Source organism: Mchenga conophoros, linkage group LG3, assembly GCF_057382185.1.
Source record: "Mchenga conophoros isolate Kocher_MC1m ecotype Shallow Benthic linkage group LG3, M_conophoros_male_GT1.1, whole genome shotgun sequence".
Taxonomy (NCBI): domain Eukaryota; kingdom Metazoa; phylum Chordata; class Actinopteri; order Cichliformes; family Cichlidae; genus Mchenga; species Mchenga conophoros.
The window spans coordinates 50,834,178-50,861,259 of record NC_140528.1 but is presented as its reverse complement, the minus strand read 5'-3'; the positions used below and the strand labels follow the sequence as shown (position 1 = coordinate 50,861,259).

Sequence of the window (27,082 nt, the reverse complement as noted above, 5' to 3'; positions counted from 1 at the left end):
TAAGATTGTGTAAATAAGCTAACACTAAAATACAACTTCTGCTCAAACTAGCAAACTAAACCGTCAGAAATAAAAGTAGTACTTCAACAGCAGAGTGACTGGCTGTGATTAAAACTGCAGATCAACCTCCGAACAATTTAACACAGACAAACATTTTTAAATGTGCTCTGCTGTGTGAAAAATGACCACACGCCGTCTGCTTGAAACCACTTCTCCTCTTGGAATAAGTCAAGGCCTCATAACCACTCCCACTTCCTGTTTCTGAAAAACACCCAAATCTTTTCCTGTATTGCATCAGTATTAGAGAAACTCACACAGTCACTGACACTGAGAGGAGAAATGGCACAGAAAGGAGTTCAGCTGGACCGAGAAACCTTCTCTTGTTCCATCTGTTTGGATCTACTGAAGGATCCGGTGACTACAGCCTGTGGACACAGCTACTGCAGGAACTGTATTAAAAGTTTCTGGGATGAAGAGGACAGGAAGGGAATCCACAGCTGCCCTCAGTGCAGGAAGACGTTCACACCAAGGCCTGTCCTGGAGAAAAACATCATGTTTGCAGCTTTAGTGGAGCAGCTGAAGAAGACTGGACTCCAAGCTGCTCCAGCTGATCACTGCTATGCTGGACCTGAAGATGTGGCCTGTGATGTCTGCACTGGGAGGAAGGGGAAAGCCATCAAGTCCTGTTTATCTTGTCCAGCCTCTTACTGTGAGAAACACCTCCAACCTCACTATGATGCAGCTCAATTAAAGAAACACAAGCTGGTGGCCCCCTCCAAGAAGCTCCAGGAGAACATCTGCTCTCGTCATGATGAGGTGATGAAGATTTTCTGTCGTACTGATCAGCAGAGTATCTGTTATCTCTGCACGATGGATGAACATAAAGGCCATGAAACAGTCCCAGCTGCAGCAGAAAGGACTGAGAAGCAGAAGGAGCTCGAGGTGAGACGACTAAACATCCAGCAGAGAATCCAGGAGCGAGAGAAAGATGTGAAGCTGCTTCAACAGGAGGTGGAGGCCATCAATGGCTCTGCTGATAAAGCAGTGGAGGACAGTGAGAAGATGTTCACTGAGCTGATCCGTCTCCTCCAGAAAAGAAGCTCTGATGTGAAGCAGCAGGTCAGATCCCAGCAGGAAACTGAAGTGAGTCGAGTCAAAGAGCTTCAGGAGAAGCTGGAGCAGGAGATCGCTGAGCTGAAGAGGAAAGACGGCGAGCTGGAGCAGCTCTCACACACAGAGGATCACAACCAGTTTCTACACAACTACCCCTCACTGTCAGCACTCAGTGAGTCTACACACTCATCCAGCATCAATATTCGTCCTCTGAGCTACTTTGAGGATGTGACAGCAGCTGTGTCAGAGACCAGAGATAAACTACAGGACATTCTGAGAGAGGAATGGACAAACATCTCACTGACAGTCACTGAAGAGGATGTTTTACTGTCACCAGCAGAGCCAAAGACCAGAGCTGGATTCTTAAAATATTCATGTGAAATCACACTGGATCCAAACACAGCAAACACACATCTGTTATTATCTGAAGGGAACAGAAAAGTAACATTTATGAAGCAACAACAGTCTTATTCTGATCATCCAGACAGATTCACTGGATGGTTTCAGGTCCTGAGTAGAGAGAGTCTGACTGGACGTTGTTACTGGGAGGTGGAGTTTATGTAGCAGTCGCATACAAGAATATCAGCAGAGCAGGGTTTGGCAATGAATGTTTTTTTGGATATAATGAAAAATCTTGGGCATTAGATTGTGACACAAGCAGTTATACATTTCGGCACAACAATATCCCAACTGTCCTCTCAGGTCCTCAGTCCTCCAGAGTAGGAGTGTACCTGGATCACAGAGCAGGTATTCTGTCTTTCTACAGCGTCTCTGAAACCATGACTCTCCTCCACAGAGTCCAGACCACATTCACTCAGCCGCTCTATGCTGGACTTTTATCTTTTGAGGGCGTCTCTGCAGAATTCATTAAACTGAAATAAATGTCACTGAGGGACAGTTGATTAAAATGTGATTTAGTTTTGACTTTCCTTTGGTCTCCATCATTGTTAATCAGACCACATTGTCACTAATGCCCACTTTGTTGCCTCTGACATGGGATCCCTCTCTACACTAGTCCATTTACATTTACATGCTTCCCTTAGGCAGTATTATTAGAGTGGATAGTATGTGGGCATATTCTCATTATTATGCAGTGAAATGTTGATTTACTTACAAAACAATGTTGGTTAAAATGTCTGTTTTAGTTTGCAGTTTCTTTGGTCTCCACATTTTTGCAGAGCACTCATCGTTGTGCAGTTTCCTGTCAGTCACACTTTACAGATACTATTTTGATATCTTATCATTTATTGTCTAATTAATAACTGACTTTGTTTGAACAAAGACAATTTTCATTACATTTACATATATTTGTTGTTGTTGAAATAATCAATCAGTTCAAGAAACAGCTTGCTTTGGGTTTTTTACATTGATAAATGCAGCTTTTTATGCTAATTAATGAATTTGCAGTTATTTGGGATCTAATTTTATTTCACCTTTAATTATACCTACATATACATACAGCATACTCTGATTTTATTAATTAATGTGTAGCTGTGTTGGTCATATCGTTATTGCCATGTCGTTCAAAATTAATAACTTGATTTAAATATCCTCTTTGGAGGCTGCTTAATTTAGTGCACCAACCTGTTTTATGCATAAAATTTTGTTTAGATCCACAATTTGAACTTTTACTCAGATTCATAAATAGTTTTTGTCTGATTTTCTTTCATCATTTTCAGTCACTGTTACATTTTGCACGAGTCTGATTTCTGCATCTGTTCACCAATGAATGCATGTCATTGGTCCACACTGTGTATAAGACAACCAACAGTTATGAATTAAAAACAAATCATTTTGAAATTTAAAACCTTTAGAAGACATTATATTATTTCCAATCAATTTGTGAGTGATAAATTGTTCAGTGATACCCTGACTTTAGCCACCATGCTGTCACGCATGGTTTTGGCCGCCATCATGTCAGTTTTTAAAACAAGAGCCTATATTTGGATGATAACTTGAAGTCTAAGGCTACGTTCACACTGCAGGCGAAAGCGCATCAAATCCGACTTTTCTGACCCTCTGCGACCCATATCCAATCATGGTATGACAGTGTGAACGGCACAAATCTAATATTTTCAAATCCGATCTGGGTCACTTTCGTATGTGGTACTGAATCCGATACATATCTGATGTTCTAGAAAGCGACTGCTGTTTGAACGGTCACGTCGCATTAAATCAGTCTTTTACGTCACTGACACAAGACAGACGCCGATTATCAGCGCCGGAGAAGACATCGCGAACGCTTCCTGTCCATCCAGAGAAACTGTTGGGCAGACAACGTTGGAGAAACGTGAACATTTTATTTGTACTGTATAATCTGCAGATTCTGACAGAAATCTGCAACTATCCTTTGAAGCACCGCTCCCCTAAAACAGCAATAAGGATAATTATTATGTAAATAACACAATAACTTTATCATTTAAAGCAAAATTGGGAAACGTAAAGTCTGAAACAAGTCTTTATATTAACGGCCAACAGTCAAACAATACTGTTCAGTCTGGGTGTAAACAGAGCGCGTTGTGTGTGACGTCTTCTTTTGCACATGCGGGCCACTTTGAGGGTTCACACTAGAGCGCGTTTGCTGTCAGATTTTATCTGCAGTGTGAACAAGCAGACAAAAAAATCAGATTTGATCAAAAAAATCGGAGTTGAGCATTAATAAGACCTGCAGTGTGAACGTAGCCAAAGTTACAGTTAATCTCATGGTTAAAACTGTAGATATGAATCTAAATCTATTTGTAGCAGTAAACATGTTTAATTCTGATCTAAAGTTGAACATTTAAACATGAGTTTTTTTGGGACTGACTCAATTTTGGAGCCAGCCTCCAGTGACCACTTGACACTCGTATTAATATATGTGAGTGTTTTTAAAAAGAGTATATTACGTCTGATTATAATAAGGAAGAGAAGTTCTATGAAAACACTGCTTTGTTTTAGTGTCGTCTTAGCATTTCTTTTTTAATTTGCAGCTCACCTTTTCATCTTGACTCACTCTAATAAAAAGTTTCCATGCAAAGTTTTAGGTTATGTACAGAAACAGGAAATAAACCAGAATTCTAATATTAAATTACTGTCACGGAAATAAAGGGTGTAAACTAAAAAGCCTTTTGTTACCTCTTCTTCCTTCTTGTATTTCTTTTCTTCTTCCACCATCTATCCACTTTTTTCTCCCTCATCTAATTATTCATTGATGCTGTACAATGTTTTTTTTTTCCTACTCACAGCGTTAAGGAGGTTTCCGGCCTGCAGCACCAGGTGGAGAACAGCATGGAGCTCCTCGCAACACATTAATTCTGGAGGACGGAGACAAAGTAAAAGAAATGATGTCTTCATTTGTGTCAGTACATAAAGGATAAACCAATGCAAAAGCATCACCTGCTGGAAATAACTGTGTAAAAAGAGAGTAAAGAGAGAAAAAACACAAAACCTGTGCAGTAAAGATACAGATAACATAAGCTTATGATGCTAAAATCCCACTGGGTTTGCTGTTTTATCACATGCAGTGTTAGCATGTGGAAGGTTAGTTAACAGTTCAGGCAGTTATCAAGTTCACACACACACTGCTAAAAATACTGAAGGTGTTAGTCTGTATTGGGTGGAGGGTGTAAACGAGGAGAAGGCTTTACTGCAGGTATTTCTGCACCAACGACATTCAGTCCAGATTTATTGCGTTTTATTTCTTTTCATCTTTTTTATTATTATTTTATTTTTGTTAAAAAATATTCCAGAGTTTCATACACAGATCTCTTTTCTTTCTTTCTTTTTTTACAACTTCTGAATCAAACGGCTCACTCCTTCACATAAAGGTGAAAGTACTGATTCTGAGACATTGTAACACAATCTGTGTAACAGAATCTGCTAAATCTGTGAAAGTGTTTCTAGAAGCTTCTTGGTTACACCTCTGCGTGGTGATTCTGAAGCTACATGAATCCTCTGAGATCGATGTCATCACTGATGACGACCCCAAACAGAACCTTATGTTTGGAGTCAAGAAAAATAACTTTTCTGGAGGTTTTTAATGTTTTTGATGGATGTGAGTCGGTGTGATTTCTTTGTTGTTTGTTCATTGCCGAGACACAGAGATAAGGTTCATCAGCAGCAATGAGCTGCATCTCAGAGTAACTATTAACATGCTCTATGCAACTTTTAACACCTATTATTTATTGTATATTTGACCAAACCCTACTTTACCTCAGTGCCCTGATCCCAGTGTCAGGAGTCAAACGTTACTTTTTTTTTAAAATGTAAAATTAATTTAAAAAAGTTGATGAGTTTGCTCTAAAAAGTTTTACAGCTCCACCACCATCGTTGGTGTTCATGCCATTCTCTCAGTAATTTCAGTTCATACAACACAGATAGAAGCAGTCTGGCCACACAATCTCTACCTGCCTCCTGCAGCACATTTGCTTGTGGTAAGGAATAAAACATTGTAACACACTCAGTGTTGGTTCTGGTCCTTCTCTGCTCTGCGTTGACACTGAGACAATAAGTAAGAGAAGAGAAAGCAGAGCTGTGGCCTGTGTGAGCTCCCAACAGCGGCTGCACGCAGAGAGCAGCTCATCCGTGTGCCGCTGATGCTGCGAGCGTGTTACCTTTGATGGCGGCGCGAAGGATCTTAATGTCCCGTTTCATGGCCTCGCACGCTGCCGGAAAATCCTCCTTTAAGAGCATGGATTCAATGCGGACTGTGTAACTGCAGACCGAGAGAGAGAGGGGTGAAAATGAATTGATTAATACATTTTTATTTTGCGTCCAAGCTGGTACACATCACTAAATACAGCTAATGCTACTACTTTACATACTCTCGTAGTAACTGTATACCAGCAGCTGGCAATTAGTTTGAACTGTGGGACTATTTTTAGCGCATCTCATTAAGGAGATGTTGTTATTGGTGTGTGGGGGAGCTGCAGGCATGTAATTGATTCAGCTTGATGTTTTTGAAATGATCTGAAGGCAGATGTCACATTACCAGCGCTCCAGCAGCAGCTACTTACTAACATTTGTTTGTTTTGTTGAGCACAAATTGATGCATTAACGGTTATGATTCCTGAGTCACTGAGTCAGCTCTGTTAACTGTCACAAGGTCCTGTTTAGTGATACAAAAACATTTTCCCCCACTTAGAGCTAGAGCTGGTACACAGGCCACTTTTACCCAACACTGTTTCACACCAGTGCATCATGTTTTCAAAAATTCAAAGTAACCACTGTACAGCCAGTAAAAGTATTTATGTTTAATGTTGTAAGTATACAAGTACAAGTACTACAAAAATGTACTGTTTTGGTGCAGTATTTCAGTGAATGCAACGGTGAAACTGTACAGACAGTGGAAGCATTTTCAGTGTAAAACTGTTTCATGGATCTTGCATGAATATCGGAAATGTTAAAAAAAAAGATCATAAAAGTTTAATTCTAATTTCTGAAACTTGCAGTGAAAGTTGAACGCAGCATAAATCTGAATAACTAAGTAAAAGTTCAGCGCTCACCTGGGCACCTGAATCAGCCGGTACATGAAGGAATCGGCCAATGAGAGCTGAGAGACTTCGCCGCGGTGTGCCTTCAGTTTCTTCACCTTCATGAGTGCAAAAAGATGGATCAGATAAAAAAAACACATCAGTGTGTGTGTGTGTGTGTGTGTCTCACCTCTTCAGACTCTGGCAGCAGTTTCAGCATTTCTCTCAGACGCTCCACCCCAAAAGCCTCACTGTTGCCATGGCAGATTTCATCTACTATAGTCTCATTGGACCTGGAGGAAGAAGATGTTTAAATTTAGTGTGAGCAGTGATATAAAAAACAAACACTCGTGCTGAAGTTAAGAATTAAAATGGCATCAAAATAACATTACACTAAGCTGATCTGGGTTTTCCCCCCACAGAGATTTAATTACCATCTGCACACGTACAAGGTACACTCAGTTCACTCTGTCAGGTTAAAATTCAAACAAGAAAATGAATAATTTAAGACAGTTTTATCACTTTGTGAACTCCAACCTTTTGCTTTTAAATGATAATTTCATTTTCAACATTGAAACAATGTTATATATTCATTCAGGAATTAGCCTGAGACGACATTTATAGTTATTTTTCTGTTGACTGGAAGCACCTTCCCTGTTACTTAAAGTAAAATAAAATGGACAAAATAACTTCTTTAACTAATTAACTTCAGTGCCGATACACGTCCAGTTTATTTTAACCTACACAGTGGATGAAGAGAAACTCAAAAACTCAAAATTTAACTTATTGTACTGTTGTCAGGAGATAGAAACTTTCTTGCACAAAACTCAGATTCTTCTCCAATTGATTTCAGGTATAGTTGCTGTACATTCCTGCTCTCCGTCTCCCACATGCCTGTATGTCCCTCAGTGTGTTTGGTAAGCACTAAGTCTCAACATGGTGACCTGAATGATTCAGCACATTCATTCAATACATTCTCTAAGCTTAGCCAACTGACTCACCTTGTGGACACTTTTTACGTGACTTCCTATCTCTATATTAAGCTGTGGTGAAGATGTAAAATCCTCAGTGAGGTATAAATGTAAAAAAGGTGAAGGGAGGTTTAGATAAAGCAAGTTTTTTCATTCTTTGAACTACATTAAAGCTTCATGAATACGTATCTATGAACAATATAAATGCAGTAATTCTGTCAAGCAGCATTGCGGTGACCTTACCATGAATGGGTTACAAGACAGCAGGCCCCTGGGGACAAGACCACCAACCCTCCTACAGAGGATTAAGACGTCAGGCTCAAGGACACACAAACCACAACTGCGGTGTAGCCGAGCTGTTTAGTGTCTCACTGGAGCAGCGCTGTGCTTTGATTTGAATGTAGGATATCACTTTCTTGCTGTTTTGTCCCATTTTGTACGCTTTTTTTGTTCATTTTATGTCCCTTTGTAGCCACTTTATGCCTGTTCGTTACCATTTTGTATCTCTTTATTTCTATTTAATCGCTCTTGTAGAGATTTTCATCTTTTTGTCATCAAATTATGTATGCTTGTAACAATTTCGCATTTCCTCGTATTCTCATTTCGTTTCCCTTCGTCACTGTTTTTTCTCTTCGTGATCAATTTTAGTTTCTCAGTCTTCATTTTGTATCTTTTCATGGCTAACCTAGGTTGCCTTGCACCTATTTTGCATCTTTTTAACCATTTTACACCCCTTTATTGCCACTTTGCACCTCTTCATGCAAGTTAAGTTCACTTTCAGCCATTTGGCCTCCTTTGTCACAAGGTTACACCATTCTCATTTTTCTTCTTTTCTCCTCAAGTGGTTTAATTCTTCTTATTGCTATTTTGCATCTCTCAGCCTCTTTGTTGTCGGTTTAAATCTTTTTGTTAATAATAGTCAATAATCAATGACATTGTAGTTATTTTCTGTCACTTCTGTAGCTCTTCATTATGAATTTAAATCTTTGTTTAGACAGTTTGTCATTTGTCAATTTAAGATCAGTTTATATCCATTAAGTTATTCTAAGGAGCTTGGAAAGAAAAGCGTCTGGACTTCTTTAAGTTTCCTTGAAGACGTTTCACTTCTCATCCGAGAAGCTTCTTCAGTTCTAAGAGCGATTGGTGGAGGGTCCCAGATTTTAAGCCCTATGGGAGTTTCCCCCCAAGAGGGACAAAGGACCCCCTAATGATCCTCTACCTAATCACATGAGCCAAGGTGTGAAAACTGGTGTAGGTCACAATCAGCCAGGGTTTCAGGTGAGCTCATTGTGAAACCTGACCCCACCCCATCGTGTGATTTCCTGAGGTCAGATGGCCCAGGATGTGAGTGGGCGTTAAGGCGTCTGGGAAGGGATCTCAGAACTGGATTATAGATGGCAGACAGTTGGTGTCGTAAACCACCGCCTCTGTTCAAAGACGGTCGCTCACAGTGGACATAGATGAATTATTTTACTCCTCTTTCAAACAGTCTTCTCTGTCCAAAATGCTAACATTGATATCCTCGAAAGAGTGACCTTTGTCCTTTAGATACAGATGGACAGACGATAGAAGCTTCTCGGATGAGAGGTAAAAAAAAAAAAAAAAAAAAAAGGTCTTCAACTAAGCTCAAGTCCTTTTTTAAGCTCCTTAGACTACGATGACGCAGATGACTGAGAACCTTCACATTCCATTAAGTTATTATTTTACATCTCTTTTTTTGGTCAACTTGAATTTGATTGTTGTCATTTTGCTCGCTTCATCTCTTGCGTCCCTTGTTGTATTATCTCCGTATACGTCAGTCTTTTCCTCTAATCTGACATATGGTCACATGACTGTAGTGTGTATTCAATCAAGTATAACCTGCCCACATCACCACATTTGTTTATTCAACACTTCAGGATGATGGTGAGGAAACACACTACAATACAGCATCGCTTTGTGACACGCCATCAGCTAATAAAATCCCCATCTCCGTCTGACAGTCATTTTGTCATAGTCATGCTGTGTCATACCCACATTATTCTCAACAAACACCGACATGACAACACTGTCTGCATTTAGCATTCCTGTTCATGACTTTCCTTTTCTTCTTTTCTCTGGGAATCAAATCCGTGACCTTTAAAGTGAAAGCTTGCCTATCATAACTTAATCCACTCGACATAACAGTCAGAAATTATCAGTTCGATGCTCTGATGCTTCTTATCATGGAAATCAAACAGAGGCAGCAATGAACAACCAAATACATAAAAACATATTTTGTCTTTGTCTCTATGTTTTCATGTTGGGTTAAACTGTGTGTGTGTGTGTGTGTGTGTGTGTGTGTGTGTGTGTGTGTGTGTGTGTGTGTGTGTGTGTGAGATCATGCTCAAGATCAAGTGAGATTATTTACCTCTTGAACTGTTTGAGAAAAATTGCAATGTTCATCCCTCGCTTAGCATCTAGGATGGAAACCTGAGTGTGAGAGAGAGAGGGTCAATCTGAGGTCAAAGCCCTGGTGGAAACTGTCACACACACTTCACTCCATCTCCCATGCCTTCAACAAACAGCAGCACACGCAGCCCTGCATCAAAAACACACCTCCTGTTTTGTCTCTCTAAATGAGCTGCTGGTTTTCCCTCCCCTGGCGGGCGTTGCCAGGGTTTTTGATTGACCGTCATGTTGACCGAACAGCTCTTCGACAGTCTGAGCGTCAATCTCGTATTTCTGTTTCACTTGGCCTTGAGTCCATAGGTTGAGCCGTCCCTTTACCTGAGACACAGACTTTAGTAATGTAATAGCCGTTTTATGAAAGTGCTCGATTTCTCTTTGGACTCAAGCGTTTTCAGAGAGGTGCTTAGTCATCATTTACGTTTGCCAGTAAGTAAAACAATGTAATATATATTAAAAATATATATGTTAAAACAATGTGCCGAGACAAATGTAAAGCAGGAACTCTACCTGCTCCTCTGGAATCGTTTTCCAGAAAAAACTCCTCACCCTCCTTTTCTTCTTCAGCCCACCAGCGGGGTGTCCAAGCTCTGGTGGCAGAGGCAGTAGGGGAGGAGGAGGTGGGGGAGGTGGTGGAGGAATGTCAGGTGATTTCATCTGCTTATCTTCTATGTCAGCATACCTCGATGGAGGACGAGGAGGAGAAGGGAGAGACATTGTCACGGTAACAGCTACATCCTCTTGTTGGACAGAGAAATCTTGGCTCCCAGTGGCCTGCGAGACGCTGCCCATCACATGCATCCCTGCTGCTGATGGGGCAGTCGAGGACAGGGGAGATGGTGGGTTTGGAGGCAGACTGTAAGATCAGTGGGCCGATTAACTGACCATTGTGAAGGGTATAGTTACGAGGATGAAGATGGGTCATAGCATTTGAAACATCGGATGACACCAAGGTCAGGTTACGAGATCTAAAGATGCTGGTAAGCAAAAGAAAGGAGAAAATTAATGTTAGCTTTAAGTGAGAGAATTAGCTAAGCTTGTTATTAAATCTAAATATACAAAATCTTTTTGACCCATAAGGAGAACCAGAAACAAATTTTGAGTTTACAGTAGAAAACACATTTTACAGACGCAGCAGTTCCACGTTTGTGAGAGAAATGCAGTTCATTGCCCATCCACCAACGGCCATTTGAGGCTGGTTCCAAGAGGGAGTCAAGCCACACAAACTCCCACATTACATTTTCAACCTTACAGTACCAATAGACATGTCCACTTCTGGCTCCAACTAAATCTCATGGTAGCAGCCGACGTGCTAACAACTGGTGAGACTTCAAAATTGAGAGTCCAAAGCCAGGTGTGGATATCAAATGATTATATTTATTCTATGGGAAAAACTTCAATAACTAATCAAGTTATTGCAAAAGAACAAAGTAAAGAGACCGGCCAATAACCCACTGCAAAAATATGTATTCCCCAGCTGTTTGGCTAATGGTTGCTGAAAGGTGCTTTCGACTCGACTCTCAGAGGACTGCTGCAGTGGCATTTATGCACTGGAAGACGATGACTTGTCTGGAATTACTCACCAACTATTCACCAAACAGCAAAAAAATAAATAAAACAGAAACAGTGGTTTTCAAAGTAGAGGTTGGCAAGCATTTGCAGACAAGTTATTGTATTGGCTTTTGACTAAAGCAATGACAGGTTTGTTTTTGGTGCTTTACGACTGAATGAAACAAGTGACAACCAGCAAGCTCTAACAACCACTCGCTACCATTCAAGGAGACACTAGCCGTTCTCTGGGTCTGTGTTTCTGAAGCTACCGTTTTTTGATCTTTGACAATTTTTTTGCACTTCTTCCTTTTTACAATAATCTCAGCTGATGTTCTCTTTCCTGTTCATGATAACTTTTCAAATAAACCAGTGTTTGACCTCCACGTGGTGCCAATGTGATAGAGCTATGCCTGTTATTTTATATTTGCAAGGTCTGCCTGTAGCTGAATTTCTATAATCTCTATAATTTCTATAATCTTTCTCTTTACATAGCCAAAGAGCTAAGCAAAAAGATACACACAGATAAACATTACACACATTACGTGCATTACACAATCAACTCCAAGTCCAATATAAGGTTTTTTAACTCTCCACCAACTGTTGAAGGAAATATCTGGAATTTTAGGACGCATGTCGACTATAAGAAAATTACTTTTTCTTTGTATTGGGTAATTAAGAAAGAAAACCTCAAGTAAGCTGAGAGCATTTTTTATATTTGGTACGACAATAATCAACAAACAGTGTCACTGTGATAGGACTAATAGGAGAAATCGTGTTCACTGGAATGCAAAATGTAAAAAGCTGCTGCAGAGAGAAAAATGACTTTGGCACGTAAGCATGTTGGTCTCATGCTGACATTCATCTGTATTATTCATACTGTGGGTGTGTGAGTGTAATTACATGAAAAGCAATTAAACATTTATAAAGTTAAACATTTGCTTTTGAGTCGTGTATGTGTTTCTACCGTTTTTGTTAAGCCTTTTTCCTCCATTGAAAATTGTTGTGTTTGTTTTTTCAAACAATTAAACACCTCCAGCAGTTCTCCGACCTCCTTCTCTTCAAACATCACCAGCCTCACCTGGATGTCAAAGCATCTGCTGTACAAAGGTATGCTTAGAAATTGAATATATTGTGACCTATCTAATAAATGAAGAGTCTGGTTCAGACATTGAAGTCCCCCAGAGGATGAATCCTGCTGGTTTTTGGGGTTTGAGTGACATAAGTAAGGTTTGATGCTATATAAATAAAATTTAATTGAATGCGCTTTAGATATACACGCTCCTCAGAGGATGAATCTTCTTGACTTTTTTCCCCTCCCACTGCCTTTTATTCCTAGGACCACCATGAACAGGATTATTGTTGTTTCAACTAATGCTGTAGATTGATTGCTGTACAATCTGGCTTAGACGTTCATGTTCCCCAGAGGGTGAATCCTTCCTCCAGCAGTATCTCCCCCCTGGTTTAACATTTGTGGTTTTGAGTGGAATCTCTCTACAACTGTTAAATGGATTGCACTGAATATGGATGAGACATTCACATTCTCCAGCATATCAATCCTACTGATTTTATTAATTCTCTTTGTTTTTCTGTAGCACCACCATAGTGTTGCCATGTGCTGCTTAACTATTAAACTTCGGTCCTCAACATGTCTACCATCATCGTGGGATTTATTGCAATCAAAACCACCAAAGTATCTCAGGATATGTTACTGGAAACTGATTGCTGTAAAATCGAGTTCCTCTAAGGAGGATGAATCCTAAGGTTTAGATGATTGTCTAACTTTCCTAGCAGTAAAATAAGATTGAAATTTTTGATTTTGAGTAAAATATCACAATTACTGAGTGGACCTCTCTCCAAAGCAGGAATCCCACTAACCGTTTTGTTCACCTGATTATCATCATGGCACTGGACCTTTGTTGTTCTATTACTGTACAAGGATTGATGCAAAGCCTAGGTTTAGCATTCATTTAGACACTAAGGATCGAGCCCACTTTTTCTTTTTTTTAATCCTTATTGACATTTGTGGTTTTGAGTGAAATAACAGTTATTGAATAAACTACGGTGAATTCTGGTTTAGATGTTTATTCCTCTCCGGACTGAGCAGAAAACTTCATGGTTAATGTAACTCTTACTCACCATGATGAAGAGCATTGCTAATTGCAGTTTTTCTAATAACAACTCCTTTGGCGTTTTTGACAGCACCGGCAGGAAGCCCACGAATGAATTATTTAATACATACAAGATTCCCCAGTGTGAAGTTCTGGATACATGTCGACAGAGATACACACTTCCTGCTGTTGAATTAGAGATGAGTGTGTTACGTAAGTTAATCTCACAACATTGTTTTTCAGCCAAATTTCATTTATGTTGATTGTGTGTAAATGTTTACAATTAGTCAAAAATGAGAAAAATATTTTCTTTAATCTCTCGGGATATTAAGTTAGTTGTTTGTTTGTTTTATTTGTTTTCCTAGAGCATATCTTGTATTTTAAAAACATTTATATTTCGATTATTATTTTATTAAAAATGTAACAAATGAAAATATATTTATTAATTTTAATAAATTAAATCTAATAACATTTTATAAATGTAATAAAATCAAATAAATGAAACCCACAAATGAACAAAAATTATTAAGAAACTAATGTTGCTGTGAGCAGCAAACTTTCCAGTAAAAACGTGATGTGCTGGCTTTGCTTTACTTATTTGGTGTCGTTAGTGTTTTTCAGTTGCAGAAGCATGGGGGTTTGGGTCGGCATGCACGGCTGTGCAACTAGTCATAGTATTGCTGATTGTCATGGTAACACAAACAATGACAGTTTGTATACTTGGCAGAGAACACATTTAGGTCACGATGTGCACGTGTGTTAAAACTACACATACATTATCCTTTTCTCCTGAACACCCTGAGATCTGTTTTTTTCTCTCGCATCTCTTCATCCTCAAAGGACCACAAACAAAACATTTTGACAACTTTCTCTCTTTAAACAGTTTCAGGCAGTTGATTTAAAATGTGAGTGATGATGAGGTCCAATCACATAACTCAAAATGCAAAAATGCCAAACTGTTGACCTGGTTCTCATGAAGGTTTCTAATTGGACAATGGGGTTGTGCGGTAGAGGAGGAGCCACAAAAGTACAAACAAGAATGGCCACACTCACACAAATCAACAAAAATAAGAGCAGAACAGCTCCAGAGATAAAGAAAGCGCGGAAAAAACGCAAAATGTAAATGGATGACAACAAAACAAAAACATGACTTTAACGTGGCATTAAAAAGCCATAAAGACCAACTACAGTAACAAGAACAGGAAACTACAAACAGGAAATATAGCCACATGCAAAGAACTACAACAGTCCACAAAAAAGCTACAAACAGATGCAAAATGACCAAAAAACCCAAAATGTTTAACAATGACACAGAAAACATTAACAAATAGACACAAAAAGCAATAAATGAACACAAACTACCCAAAAGGTAGCAGAAAATATTCACAAAAAAATAAAAATCACAGAAACAATGTGACTTAAAGACCACAAAGCGTTAGCATAGCCCAACAAATAGTATAATACCTCAAAGACAGACACAAAAACAGCAATGCACAAAAAGAAGAAGATTCAGACAAATGGATAAAAAACAGCCACAAGCCGATTTAAAAAAAATGAAAACAATTAAAACAAAAAAGTGCACATAAAGAAAAAAGACATACAGCTGATCAAAACAACCACAAAGAGACACAAAATCACCCATAAAAAGTAAAATGTCACAAATAAACAAACATAGGTCACCATGGCAGGTACCAATAGGTGACTGTGATAGTAAAACATGCAGAAAAACAGCAACAACAATCCTCAAACAGCTACAAAAAGAAAAACTAAATGTACAGAGACAAAGACATGGAAAAAGGCTGCTAAGAAACAAAAAAGAAAAACAGCCACAAAGAGACACAAATTATCCACAGATATATTTTAAAAAACAAATAAACAAATGAGACATAAAAATAGCAACAAGGTGACAATATAACTGAAAATAAACAAAAACAGCAACAAAGTAATCAAATAAATCCCCCAAAAAGTAAAACAAAATATTAATAACAACAATAAAAGAGTCATAAATATAAAATACAAACAGAGAAACAAATCACTCACAAAATGAAACAAACTGAAAAATGTAAATTTAAAAGAACACAAAAAACGAGCCAAAAATAAATCCAGGAACAAAATAAATAAATAAACAAGAAGATTAATAAGTTGTGCAGGAGGTGATCTGAGTGATGAAAGCATCCCCCGATTTACATTTAGTGTCTAAATGTGTTATATACAAATTTATTTGAATAAAAATCACAAGTGTGAACCCCATCGTGGCACTGGAGAAAGGTCAGTATGGGGCTCATCCTCTGGGGAACATGAACCTGAGTCAGCCTGTGTAATGGTTATTTAATAATGGCTATAAAAAGCCTTACTTTAAATCCGCACCAATGGCCCCAGGTGCTATCGAAAGCTGGGAGATCCACTGCGTGAGTGAAGCGCACTCATTCAGAAAACCCTTCTAGTGGCTGCACGCTCCTTCTTAGTTTGCCTTTCTCGGCTGACCCACTTATGATCTTTCCATACATCCAGCTCTAGCATTTGCTCCAGATTCCAGTAGAGTCGGCTTGACCTCAATACCGAAGCAGAGAGAGAGAGCTCGGCTCAGACAAAGTGTGAATGAGTAACTGACAGAGACTCTGATCCACCATGAAAAATCTCTCCTCCTCCTTTTTTTCTTCATCTAATGATTTCCCGACGAGTAACTCGCTGCTTTGGTCACATCAGAGTACAGAGACGACGTCTGAGTGAATAATAAGCAGAGAGCTGGTGGAACGGGGCGGTCTGGATGTGGGTAACAATTAACCTCACTGGTCACACACTGGAAACTTAAACTCATCATTTAAGCAGCAAGTCTTCCAGCTGGACTTTGTCTCAACTCTGAGTGTCCATGAAACTGCACCAGACTTCATTCACAATTTTGACAATTTTAGATTCAAGTACAATTTAAGAGTACTTGCGTCTGTATTTAAAGAGTCTAGTGTGGTCATGTTAGTGCCCGTGAGGCAAACATAGAGTACTGTGTTTGCAATCTTGTGTGTACTATGAAGCTCGACACGGCCGGGCACAGCTGAGCACCACAACAGAGCTTCTCGCTACCCCAGGCTTCCTGCACCAGGCTCTGAGCGTGCTCACAAAAGACGGGCCTGCCTTTCATGTGATCCATTATTTCTTCTTCTGGTCTAAATGGACTGAGGAGCCCCGCCTACTCCAGTCAAAGAAATCATCAGAGGGGAGGTGAAAGATCCACAAAGAACTACAGATCAAGTATATTGTATATGTTGTAGTACGTCTTTAAGCTCGTGAGTTTGTGTTTGTTCTTCCACTCTCAGAGCTGCTGTTTAATTCTGGCGTGGCAGCTGCATGAGAGCAGTGAAACTTTAAAGGCTGCTCAGTGTCACAGTCAAACAAAGGAGACGCAGAAATCTCTCTGGGAGCAAACTCCCGGCCTCCTTCATTGGCTGGGAGTTTCATTGTTATGCTCTATGATATGCTGAGGTATCCCTGCTGTCCCTTTCTGTGATCCAACAGACTTTGATTAAACAACACCAGACCTCATTCATAATTTGGGGGGTTTTAGAACATTTAAGGATTTGAGGATCCACTTAGACCACTAAACACTTGTTGAGTGCAGTGGTGTTGGAGCCGACATTAAAGGCACCTCAACTTGTTCTTCTCGTTTTAAAGTCTGGGATCTGAAAGTGGATTTGCTGACAGCTGTTGGCCTGCTGCTGTGCCTACGCATGGGGCGTCTTTGAGAATGTTAAGAGACTGCAGTTTATACTTGAAGTGAGGTAATAAAACACTAAATGACTTCTGCAATAACGCCTCATCATAACAGTTCCCACTATGACTTCTGAATGAGAGTCACTGATTTACATTGGAAAAGACATGCAGCCAAGCTGGGAGGCCTAAACGGCAGTGCAAGTCTACAGTAAAACACGGATACACAAAGACACACAAAAGTTCCCACAAACCTGTCTGCAAAATAATGGTGTGACAAATATTTACACAAATTCATCTGACCTTCCCTCTGTCACAGAACAGATGAACAAAAGACAGAGAGCATGCAAACATTTAACTGAACAAATAACATGAACTAAAATGCTCAGACACACACACACACACACACACACACACACAGTGCTGGTGGTGACTAATTCACAGTGACTCATGCCATTTAACAAGATATTAATAACCAGCAGATGATGACACCGAGATCATCAGGATGGACGCCAGAGCGTCACTGTCTCCAACATCCTTTGATTAAAATATCAAATTAAACTTTGTTGTCTGTCAGGTTCATGCAGCTGCGTTCAGATAACAGCCACACGCTGCACACTGAGCTGTTTAACTCACTGCAGCGACTGTAAACTTTATGAACATGTGAAACAAGCTCCACACCTTAAGTGTGTCTCTTAGAAAGGTAGCTCTCAAAACCACTGCTCGCTGGATACAGTCAGCAGTCATGTTAATCCATCCATTCATTCTCTTCCACTTATCCAATCCTAGATTTTAGCTTTTCCACAGATACTAACTGGAAGTACAGTTGTACTGATATATTGTTTACTTTTTTAAGGTTAGCCTAACTTTAATGAATGTTTCAGTGTTGATACATATAATTGCATTTGTAGAAAATTCCTTTGTTTTCCATCCATGCATTCACCCGCTTATCCTTAGAGCCCATCCCAGCTACCATAGGGCAAGAGGCAGGGTACCCTCTGGACAGGTGGCTATTCTGTTGCAGGGCTAACACAGAGAGACAGACAACCATTCACACTCACATTCACACCTATGGGTAAATTAGAATCGCCAATTAACCTAACTTGACTAACGACATGTCTTTGGAGTGTGGGAGGAAGCCGGCGTACTTGGAGAGAACCCACGCTAACACGGTGACAACCTGTAAACTCCACACAGAAAGAGCCCAGGACCTTCTTTCTGGGGGGTGCTGACCACAGAGCAAGCAGTGCTAACCACTGCTCCACCATGCTGTCCCAGTCATACTAGCTTGGGCAACAGTGGTTAGCACTGTTGCTGTAACACTGTTAGCTTAACACAGTCATGCTAGGCCCTTATGTTTCAGGGTGAAGTAGTGAAAACATCCTCTAGTTGTTCTAATAAACAGCAGAGAAGCAAACCAACTAAGTGTCCTGTGTGATTATAGGGGGAGGAAGTCGATCTGGATCGATGGACACAAACAAACAAATTAATAACCTTAAACATGGCGAATGTGCGCGACTGATGAAGGACAGAACATTTCCAACTCTGTCAAACTGGATAAGAGTTTAAGGCCAGTAAATGTGCAGGGATGTAGTTCCAGTCTGACACAGATCTCAGAAAAAAGGCAGGCGAGACTTTAATATCAGGGCCGAGACTTTCTTTCAGCTCAGTGCCGTCAGCGTTGTCATGTTGAGGGTTATTTTGTTCCAAAACGCAAAAGATTTTTGTTTTTTCAGCTATTCTGTGGAAAAAAATATCTCACTGACATCTTAATGTGAAGTGTTTGTGAGAATGGACAAAATAAGTGCTGGTTTGCTGAAGGAACCGCGACAAATAAGGCGCTCTAATCCCCCGGTGGTTTGACACCGAGGCTGAGCTCAGAGAGTTTCCAATAAAGCCGAATGTCTGCACATGAAAATCTGCACGTCTGCCTGAGTTTCTGCAGGTGATGCATTTATACAGGCCATCTCTTCTGGTTTCTCTCCATGTTTTGCTCGAAGAGTGGATCATAGCACCATCACAGATGACTTTTCCCCACATTTTCACCTTCGTGCAATTGTTCAATAATGCAATTTACTGTACACAAGCCTGTTTATGTTATGCTAACCACGTTTGCTTGGTGCTACTTCTGAATCCAGCGAGATCGTCTGATTTAACTTGATTTTATTGATATTTTTAATTAGATTGTTGCATTATTTGTTATTTGTGCACAAACTGACAGCTTATGTATGTGTTTATTTTTTTTTTTATTAGTAATTGATGTTAACATTTTTTTTTAAATCACTAGATGTTTGATCATCTCTGCTGTTGCGTCATTTTCAGGTGATTTAAATGCATAATGTTACAGTTTTGTTTACCTACAAAACTCCTGATTTTACTGACAAATAATTAAAAAGCAGCTTTCACAATTATAGCCTTTCTAATTATAACATCTATAAAAAGTTAGCCTATATAATAGGCTGTCTTTATTTGTCTTTGTACTCCAGCTGCTGTTCGCCATTTCAGATTTATACTGATTAACTAAATTCTTCCTCAGAGAAACTTTTATTGATGCCTCTGCAATTATTATTTTTTAAACACACCTTTAATGTGCAAATTGAACAAATTCACTTGCTAAAAAACGCAATATAAATAGGTTTAATTTGTAGGCACAGAGTTGTTTCTGATTATTAAAGAAAGCCAAATTCCTCTCGGCTCTGCGTGCCTGTGGACTGAAACAGCCGATGTAATGACAATCGCAGAGATAAAAAAAGAAAAACATATTGAGATAATTACAGGCTGTTGGTACAGTGTGATGAGCAAGCTGACAGCATCATTGTGAAGCTGTTGCCACAGCTCTGAGGGCTAAATTAAACAGAAAATGGAGGGGAAACTGCTCCAGACTGCAACATGTGAGTCACAGCAGGCTTTAAATACATACGTATTTGTCCTCCCTCCTGTGATTTCTGTAGGTTTACAGGATGGCTGGTTGTTGCTCAGCAGTCTGACAGATTAGCTCCCACACTTTCTCCAGCACTGACAGATCTAACGCCTCAGTTTGAGGATTACAGCAGCAGGTCGGCGGACTGCGCTGTCACACTAAATATATGAGGTTCAGGGTGGAAGAAGAGAATTTGAAGCCCTCCTGAAACCACCGAGTCCAAAAGTGTTGAGGAAGTGTTTCAGAAGTAGAAGAACAAACTGTCCAAGAATGTACTCGTAAAAATGAACCATCATTTTTCACTGAAACCACTTTTAAATACTTGGACACTAACCATAAATCTATAATGATGCATGTATATATACACTTATATGATAACAAATTATAAATATAAATTCCCTTGGTTTCCTTATATGTTGTGTTCCCGCCATCGTCGCCCTGCAAACACAATGCTACTCTCTCTTTAGAAATAAAGTCCTCAAACATCACAAACACATCGCTGCTAGCATCCAATAAATAACCAAAAGTTTAACTGAAAAAGCATCCATAAATATGTAAACCATTCAAGAATCTGCAAAAGAATTACCAGTACATGTAACACAGAAACCACCAACACAGTTTTAGAAATGATCCCCCTTACTTGTCCAACATCCAATTAACAAGCTAATGGCATTACAACAGGAGAAGTGATCAGTTACTATAAAACAGGACAAATGATTTCAGAGCGCGCAGCAGACCTGCCACAAAGACTCGCTCTTAGTCACCGTGGAAACCCCAGTAAAACCTGCTGATGAGCAGAAGGCCTCTGTCTCATTGAGCCGGGAAACAACAGTAAACACATGTGTTTGTCTGTATGGCTGTGAGGGGTGGTGAAGAAGGACCCCCCACACTGATCAGTCTCGGAAAGGAATCTGAGCTGCTTTTAAAGAGCATTAGCATGAAAAACGCTCCACTTCTGGATGTGGGTTTGAGCTCCGTTGTGCCAAAAACAAAAACAAAGCAATAGAAAAAAACGCTTTAACAAAAGAGAATCTCTTTCACGGCTCTGCTGATGGGCTGATGGTTGCTTTCTTTATCTGAGGAAGAGCTTTACCGCTGTGTTTTACAGTCGGGGAGGGTCAAGCAAAGCAAAGAGCTGGCTGAGCATCCCTCGTCTCTGGGGTTACCCCGGCGACGAGGACATACGGTGACAAACAGAAACCCATTTGTTAAATGTCACCCGGTGGTGTCGTCACCGGAGCTCCTGGCAGGTCAGGGGGTCAGGTGGAACGCATAACCCGCAGAGAGAGCAACGAGGCCTGGCCACAGTCTGCGGGGAGGCTCGGTCAGAGAACCAGCTGTTTGTCTGCTGCACACAAATTATCCAGATAAAAGGACAAGACAGGATGTAATGCACAGTGCTGTGAATTAAATCTATTGATTTGTTATGTTTGTGCATATTTTTTTACTTAAATATTTTAGATCATCGCCTACCATCAGGTAGGTTTGGATCATTTTTCCCCCAATAAAGGAAATCGTCATTTGTATTTACTACTCATTTTTGTTTAATATTAAAAGCCAAGAAATGAGAAGCTAACAAATCCTTTTTCACAGCCCTGCACCTTCACATTAATGATGTGTGTACAGTAATCACACAGAGGTTGGACAGGTTCTTAGAGATTCAAAGAAACTTTCTGACACATTTTAAAACTGCTTGGTGGTTTCAAGGGTGCAGATCTGACCATGAGACTGTGCTGAATCCAAAATAAATCAAAGCTGTATTCTGTGTGCACCGCTAAGCAGCAAATTAAACGGAAGCATACTGAAACATATCTCCTAAAAAGACGAAGCTCGTTTATTAGAAGTGGTACCATTTAATTCAGACCACAATAAATACCAAAAGAAAAACAAAATAAAAATAAACCTTCTATTTTGAATATTATTAGAAGACTCCGTTTAGTGTAAAGCAAGGTCAAAAATCAGGTGGCACAAGTTGTTATATAACAAAAGATTAAATTCACAGATTTCTGAATGTAGTCTGGTTTACTGAAATCTTATAAAAAGTGGATAAACTAAAAGTAACATAGTTGTTTAAAAAAATAAAGATATCAACCAAAGACTTAAAAACTGATTTTTCTGTTTCATTTTTTGTATTAATATATAAATTGAAGAGGTTTTCTTTATATACCAGTGCTTGGTAGATGTATTGATGTGATAGGCAATGATTTAGAAGCAGCTATAAAAATGAACATTTTTGATATATATTTAAAACATGCGCTGCTGAGTTTGTCTATTTCCTCAGAGAAAACCATCAAATGAAGGACAAAAAAGGATCTGAAGGCATGTTCTAGACAATTAATCACACAAAAAACAGTTTAATGATTAATGAAAGCAGCCAGAGCCACAGCAGACTGCATTTCACTGTATTAAAGTGTGACAGCACTCATGGAAAAGCACCAACATGCACCAATCTGTCACAGCAGCTATGACTGCAACAATGACTGTTTTGGATCTACTAGAAGTACTGAAGTGGGGCTAAAGTATTCTTGTATCCGAGCATATTTATCCTAAGAAACAGCAGCACTTTAACCTCACTGTCACTAAATTACCATTATAGAAATATTATGGGACATAAGCACCACAAGTACACTGCAGAAAACACTCTAAATACTGCACCAAAACCACAGCAAAGGCAGTAGACCAACAATCAACTTATCAAGGATACTAAAAGCACAAACATAATGAATATTCCAGAAATCTCACTGCACAGCAGAATACCGGGAAACCCCAATAAAAGCTCAGTCCAAAGAATCTCACCAGCCACCGGTATACCTCGAAACCGGGGGTCACAAGCAGCCCAGTTTAATGCTAAGGTGGGAGGATTACATTTAATGAACCCTGCATTTAAAACACAGGATGAACAGCCTGAGGGGGGAAAGCTCCGTTTCAATAACAGGTCTGCATTTTTCCACATTTCATCAGCTGACTGAACAATGTGTGTGCAGCACAGTTACGGCGTCTCTGTGAAGGCACAGGACACCGTAACTGTGCAGGACTTTGACTTCCCTGTGAGGTAACATGTATTTTAATGGAAAGCTGCTATTCACACAGTTTTACACCTGCTCCAAATGATTGGTGTGAAGGTGTGAATATATCAGATTAAAACATTAATGTCAGTGTGAGTATCACATGAACCATGCCGGAACACTGTCAAGTTTGAACACCACTTAATTAATCATTATAGGAATATTACGCCGCTGGCTGTTTGTGTTGATCCAAGAATTTACAGAAATTTGCATGTAGTCTGGTTAGCGCAAAGCGCCCCCCCTATTAAACAGCTCGTTAGTCTGTCAGATAACTTATATTCAGCTCTGAAGTTACATTTCTGGCAAACTAAAATCAATTTAGTTAGTTATAAACCAGCGGTTAGTTTTCTGTTAATATAACTCACCCTACTGCGCGTACTCAGCGGCGCTGCGGCTCCTATACAAAAGTCCCGTTTAAAAAATGTCCAAATATACAGCAAAGCGATGTCAACTGATCCCGGTCGCATCCACATGAAGGGTGCTGCTTGCAGCCAAGTTCTGGACTGACAGAAGCAGGGAGAGAGGAAAAGGGAGGTAGGGATCCCGAACGCTGCGCATGCGTGTTTACTCAGGTGAAAGGAAAAGCGCTGTCTCTGGTGCGTGCGTGTGTGCAGCTCAGATAAGCTCAAACAGCCCCTCCCTTGGCAAACAGTCAGGCTTCCCTTCTCATGGTTATGTTTATTTATGAAAAATAAATAAAAACACATCATATCAGTGTTAAGCAGCACACTGGGTGACAGCTTTTTTCAGTGAGTTTACCTTTGGTAGTTCATTGCTACTTAAGGCTCATTTATTCTGCCATAAATATATAAAATATGACTGGATTTTCTGAATTTACCTGCTTTTACAGGGGGAGACTCTTTAGGTTACAAAACGTGTACAGAGGTCTGTGGATAAATTAGAGTACTCCAGACTGTCATTTATTTGAAGAGTTTATGGTTTAAATCACTGCATTAAAGTCTCATTGAATAGGACATGACAATTATGAGAAAAATCCTCAGTTTCTTACAACCTTTGGATTTCTATTTTTTGGGGGCGTTTTGGGGGTAAGGGATTTTTTCCTGACAATTTTCATCATGTTTTTATATAGAAGGTGTTATGACAGTAACATTTCTTCTAATTTCAAATGTGTAGAAATAAACTTCTGTGAGGGCTGATGAGGTCCTACCTCCACAAGCCACTGCAAACACAGCATCCACCCTTTTGCACCTCCTCGTAGCAGTCAGGAGCTATAATGATTATGCTTTATTGTGCCTTTTGACCCTAATAGTGACCATCATTTCCAAAGTAAACCCCATGTTAGATTCAACAACACTACAAATTAGTGACTGAGACCGTAAACTCCCTAAGAAAGTGTTTACTGAGGCGCCAAAGCAAAGAAGCTGAAGGCCTGCTCCTCCACAGACTTCTGTACAATCACTTCTTTCTGCAACTGCCCCTAGTGGTCAGCAGAAAAAATACAGCTTTAAAGCTCTAATGTATTTAATGACAGATTGGGTCTCGATCAGTGGTATCCTGCACTGTCATTGGCCATCGCTTAAAACGCTCACCTTACTGTTGAGAAAAGTTTATCTCGGGTTCCACAGAGAGCATCGCCTGTGTTCAGTTAGCCAATCAACTACATACACTACTAGCTTTCCACTTCTCACTTGGTACATTGTCTCCTTACTTTCCAGACGCTTTCTTCTTTTTGTTTAATTTTTTCCTCATGTATGACCTTTCCCTGTTTTTGGATTTTTGCCCTTTGCCAGCCTCTTGTAGGAAGTGTTTCCTTGTGAGCGCTTTGGATTTAGGGGTTTACTGCATTTGTGTCTTCTGCTCCTCCTGTAAACACTTACAGTGATTTGTTAAGAGATTTCAGTGACCTACAGATGGACACCCTCCCTACAACAATGTGACAAATTCATCACTAAACGAATATTAAAGTAATACAAACGCACATCTATATTAGAAAGACACACCTTCAAACAAATACGAGTAAAGCAAAGCTGAAGCTACTCAGTGCGTGCTTCAGTCTTGACAAGTTAATCATCGAGTTTGTGGACAAACCTCTTTTAAAAAAAAACAAAAAAACAAAACTGGAGCTGAGACAAGAGAGGTGGGAGTCTTTGTGAGAAACTCTATCCCGCTGGTGAAATGTTTGGGAAAATGAGCCTGGATGCAGGAACACACATTCACAGACTCGCTCAGACAAATAGTAGAATCAGTTTTGTGTGCTGGTGTTGCCAGGTGAGTAATTGCCTCTCTTTAAAGCAATCAGAGCAACAGAACCACAAACAGACCAGGGTCTTATTCTAAAATCGCTTCACTGATCCCCTCCATTTAAAGCAAGAATCACAACACTGCATACTAATACACCCTGCTTCAAGTCTAGTCCTTTTATTCTTGGAAAACAATTATAATGACACTGTGGACACGTAGATTTGATGTTTTAAGGTTTCTTGTTGCTGGTGTTAAGTTGAGCTTGAAGGAAAGTCAAGGTTAGGCCAGCATCTGTCATCATTAAAGAGTCTGCTGAGTGAAGGACATATTTTGCTTGCATAATATACACATTTTTTTTCTGGAATTCAGTATATTAAATATTAAAATGATGGATGGTCAAAATTTTAATGGTCAAAATTTTAAATACTTTGATACAAATGCATAAATGTGAGTCTTTCTGAGTCTATAGCTGATGTTTTATCTGCACATCCAGAAAGTAGTTTAACAATTTACAAGTGCTGGATGCTGCCCCTCGGCAAGCTTCCAGATGCTGGTCAATGAGATGAAAGTGAGCTTTTAGTGCAGGGATTTTAAAAAAAAGGGAACTAAATTGGAGTGTTTCAGACAGCAGTTGTATGAAGAGCCAAACTAAATCATGTGAAGCTACTCAAGTAAAGCCACAGACTAAAAATGTAGCAGAGGATGAGCTGTTTGTATAGCTAAACATTTCTTAAACTCAAAGATTAGGAAAAAATCCATGTCTGTTTTTTATGCTTCAAATAATTATGTGAAGCATAAAAATCGGTAACTTTAAGTAAATATAAAAATACATAACCATAAATAAAGATAAAAATACATGACCTTATTTATGACTTTCTATCCACAAAGGAGGCAGGCTTAGTCTCGCTTCCACAACAGGTGGAGATTTTGGAAAGCATCTAAAAATCATTCAGTTAATTTAATAAACTGAATATTTTTATTGAGTCTCTCAGATATTAAACCTAAGTTCAATAACAATTTTCAATTTTAAGAGGTTTGCATACATAATTATACTTCGAGTTACAAGATACAAACACTTGCAAACTGCTTGCCAAAGCGTAGTAATGTTGAAGAGCATGATGTAAATTGTGCTACTTCAAAGTTAACTTTGAAACTTTTAATATGTGCTAGTCGTAGCAGTATTGTGTTGCACTTTTTCAAGTTTGACTACAGCTCAGAGAGTAAAGGGGCAGGGTTTGTACAGTGGTCAAGCTGGTATCTTCCATAAAACTACAGCTGGCTGCAGAAATTTACTAGAAATCAAGTCACTCTTTGTAACTGATTTCACCTGATGATAGCCAGCCACCGAAAATACTTTTCAGTCTGTGAGGATAAAAAAAAAAAAACAACAACAACAAAAAAAACAAAGACTTTGGCAAAGGAAAGAAAAACCAAAGCACCTGGCAAAATCTGACCGGGAATTTGTGAAACTAAAATGAAAAGATTTGATGAATCTGAGTAAAATCTGAAATGATTACAGAGTCAAACTGTCAAAATCAAGCCAGAAATTCATGAACAAAATCTTTTATATTTG

At 39.4% G+C, this 27,082-nt stretch overlaps 1 protein-coding gene and 1 pseudogene across 1 annotated transcript in view; one reads left to right on the top strand and one right to left on the bottom strand.

Moving 5' to 3' along the window:
* LOC146579270 (uncharacterized) overlaps window positions 1-23,864 on the bottom strand; it is a 30,327-nt gene extending 6,463 nt beyond the window's left edge. Inside the window, exons 1-8 of the mRNA XM_085263049.1 lie at window positions 23,673-23,864; window positions 10,472-10,938; window positions 10,112-10,282; window positions 9,924-9,985; window positions 6,754-6,856; window positions 6,597-6,682; window positions 5,706-5,806; window positions 4,336-4,406 (exon numbers count right to left, since the gene is read on the bottom strand). Of these exons, the coding sequence (XP_085119175.1) occupies window positions 4,336-4,406; window positions 5,706-5,806; window positions 6,597-6,682; window positions 6,754-6,856; window positions 9,924-9,985; window positions 10,112-10,282; window positions 10,472-10,762 (885 nt within the window). The 5' untranslated portion in view covers window positions 10,763-10,938; window positions 23,673-23,864. The remainder of the gene's footprint in view (window positions 1-4,335; window positions 4,407-5,705; window positions 5,807-6,596; window positions 6,683-6,753; window positions 6,857-9,923; window positions 9,986-10,111; window positions 10,283-10,471; window positions 10,939-23,672) is intronic.
* LOC146579271 (tripartite motif-containing protein 16-like) lies at window positions 333-4,185 on the top strand (annotated as a pseudogene).
* Window positions 23,865-27,082: the final 3,218 nt, after the last annotated feature.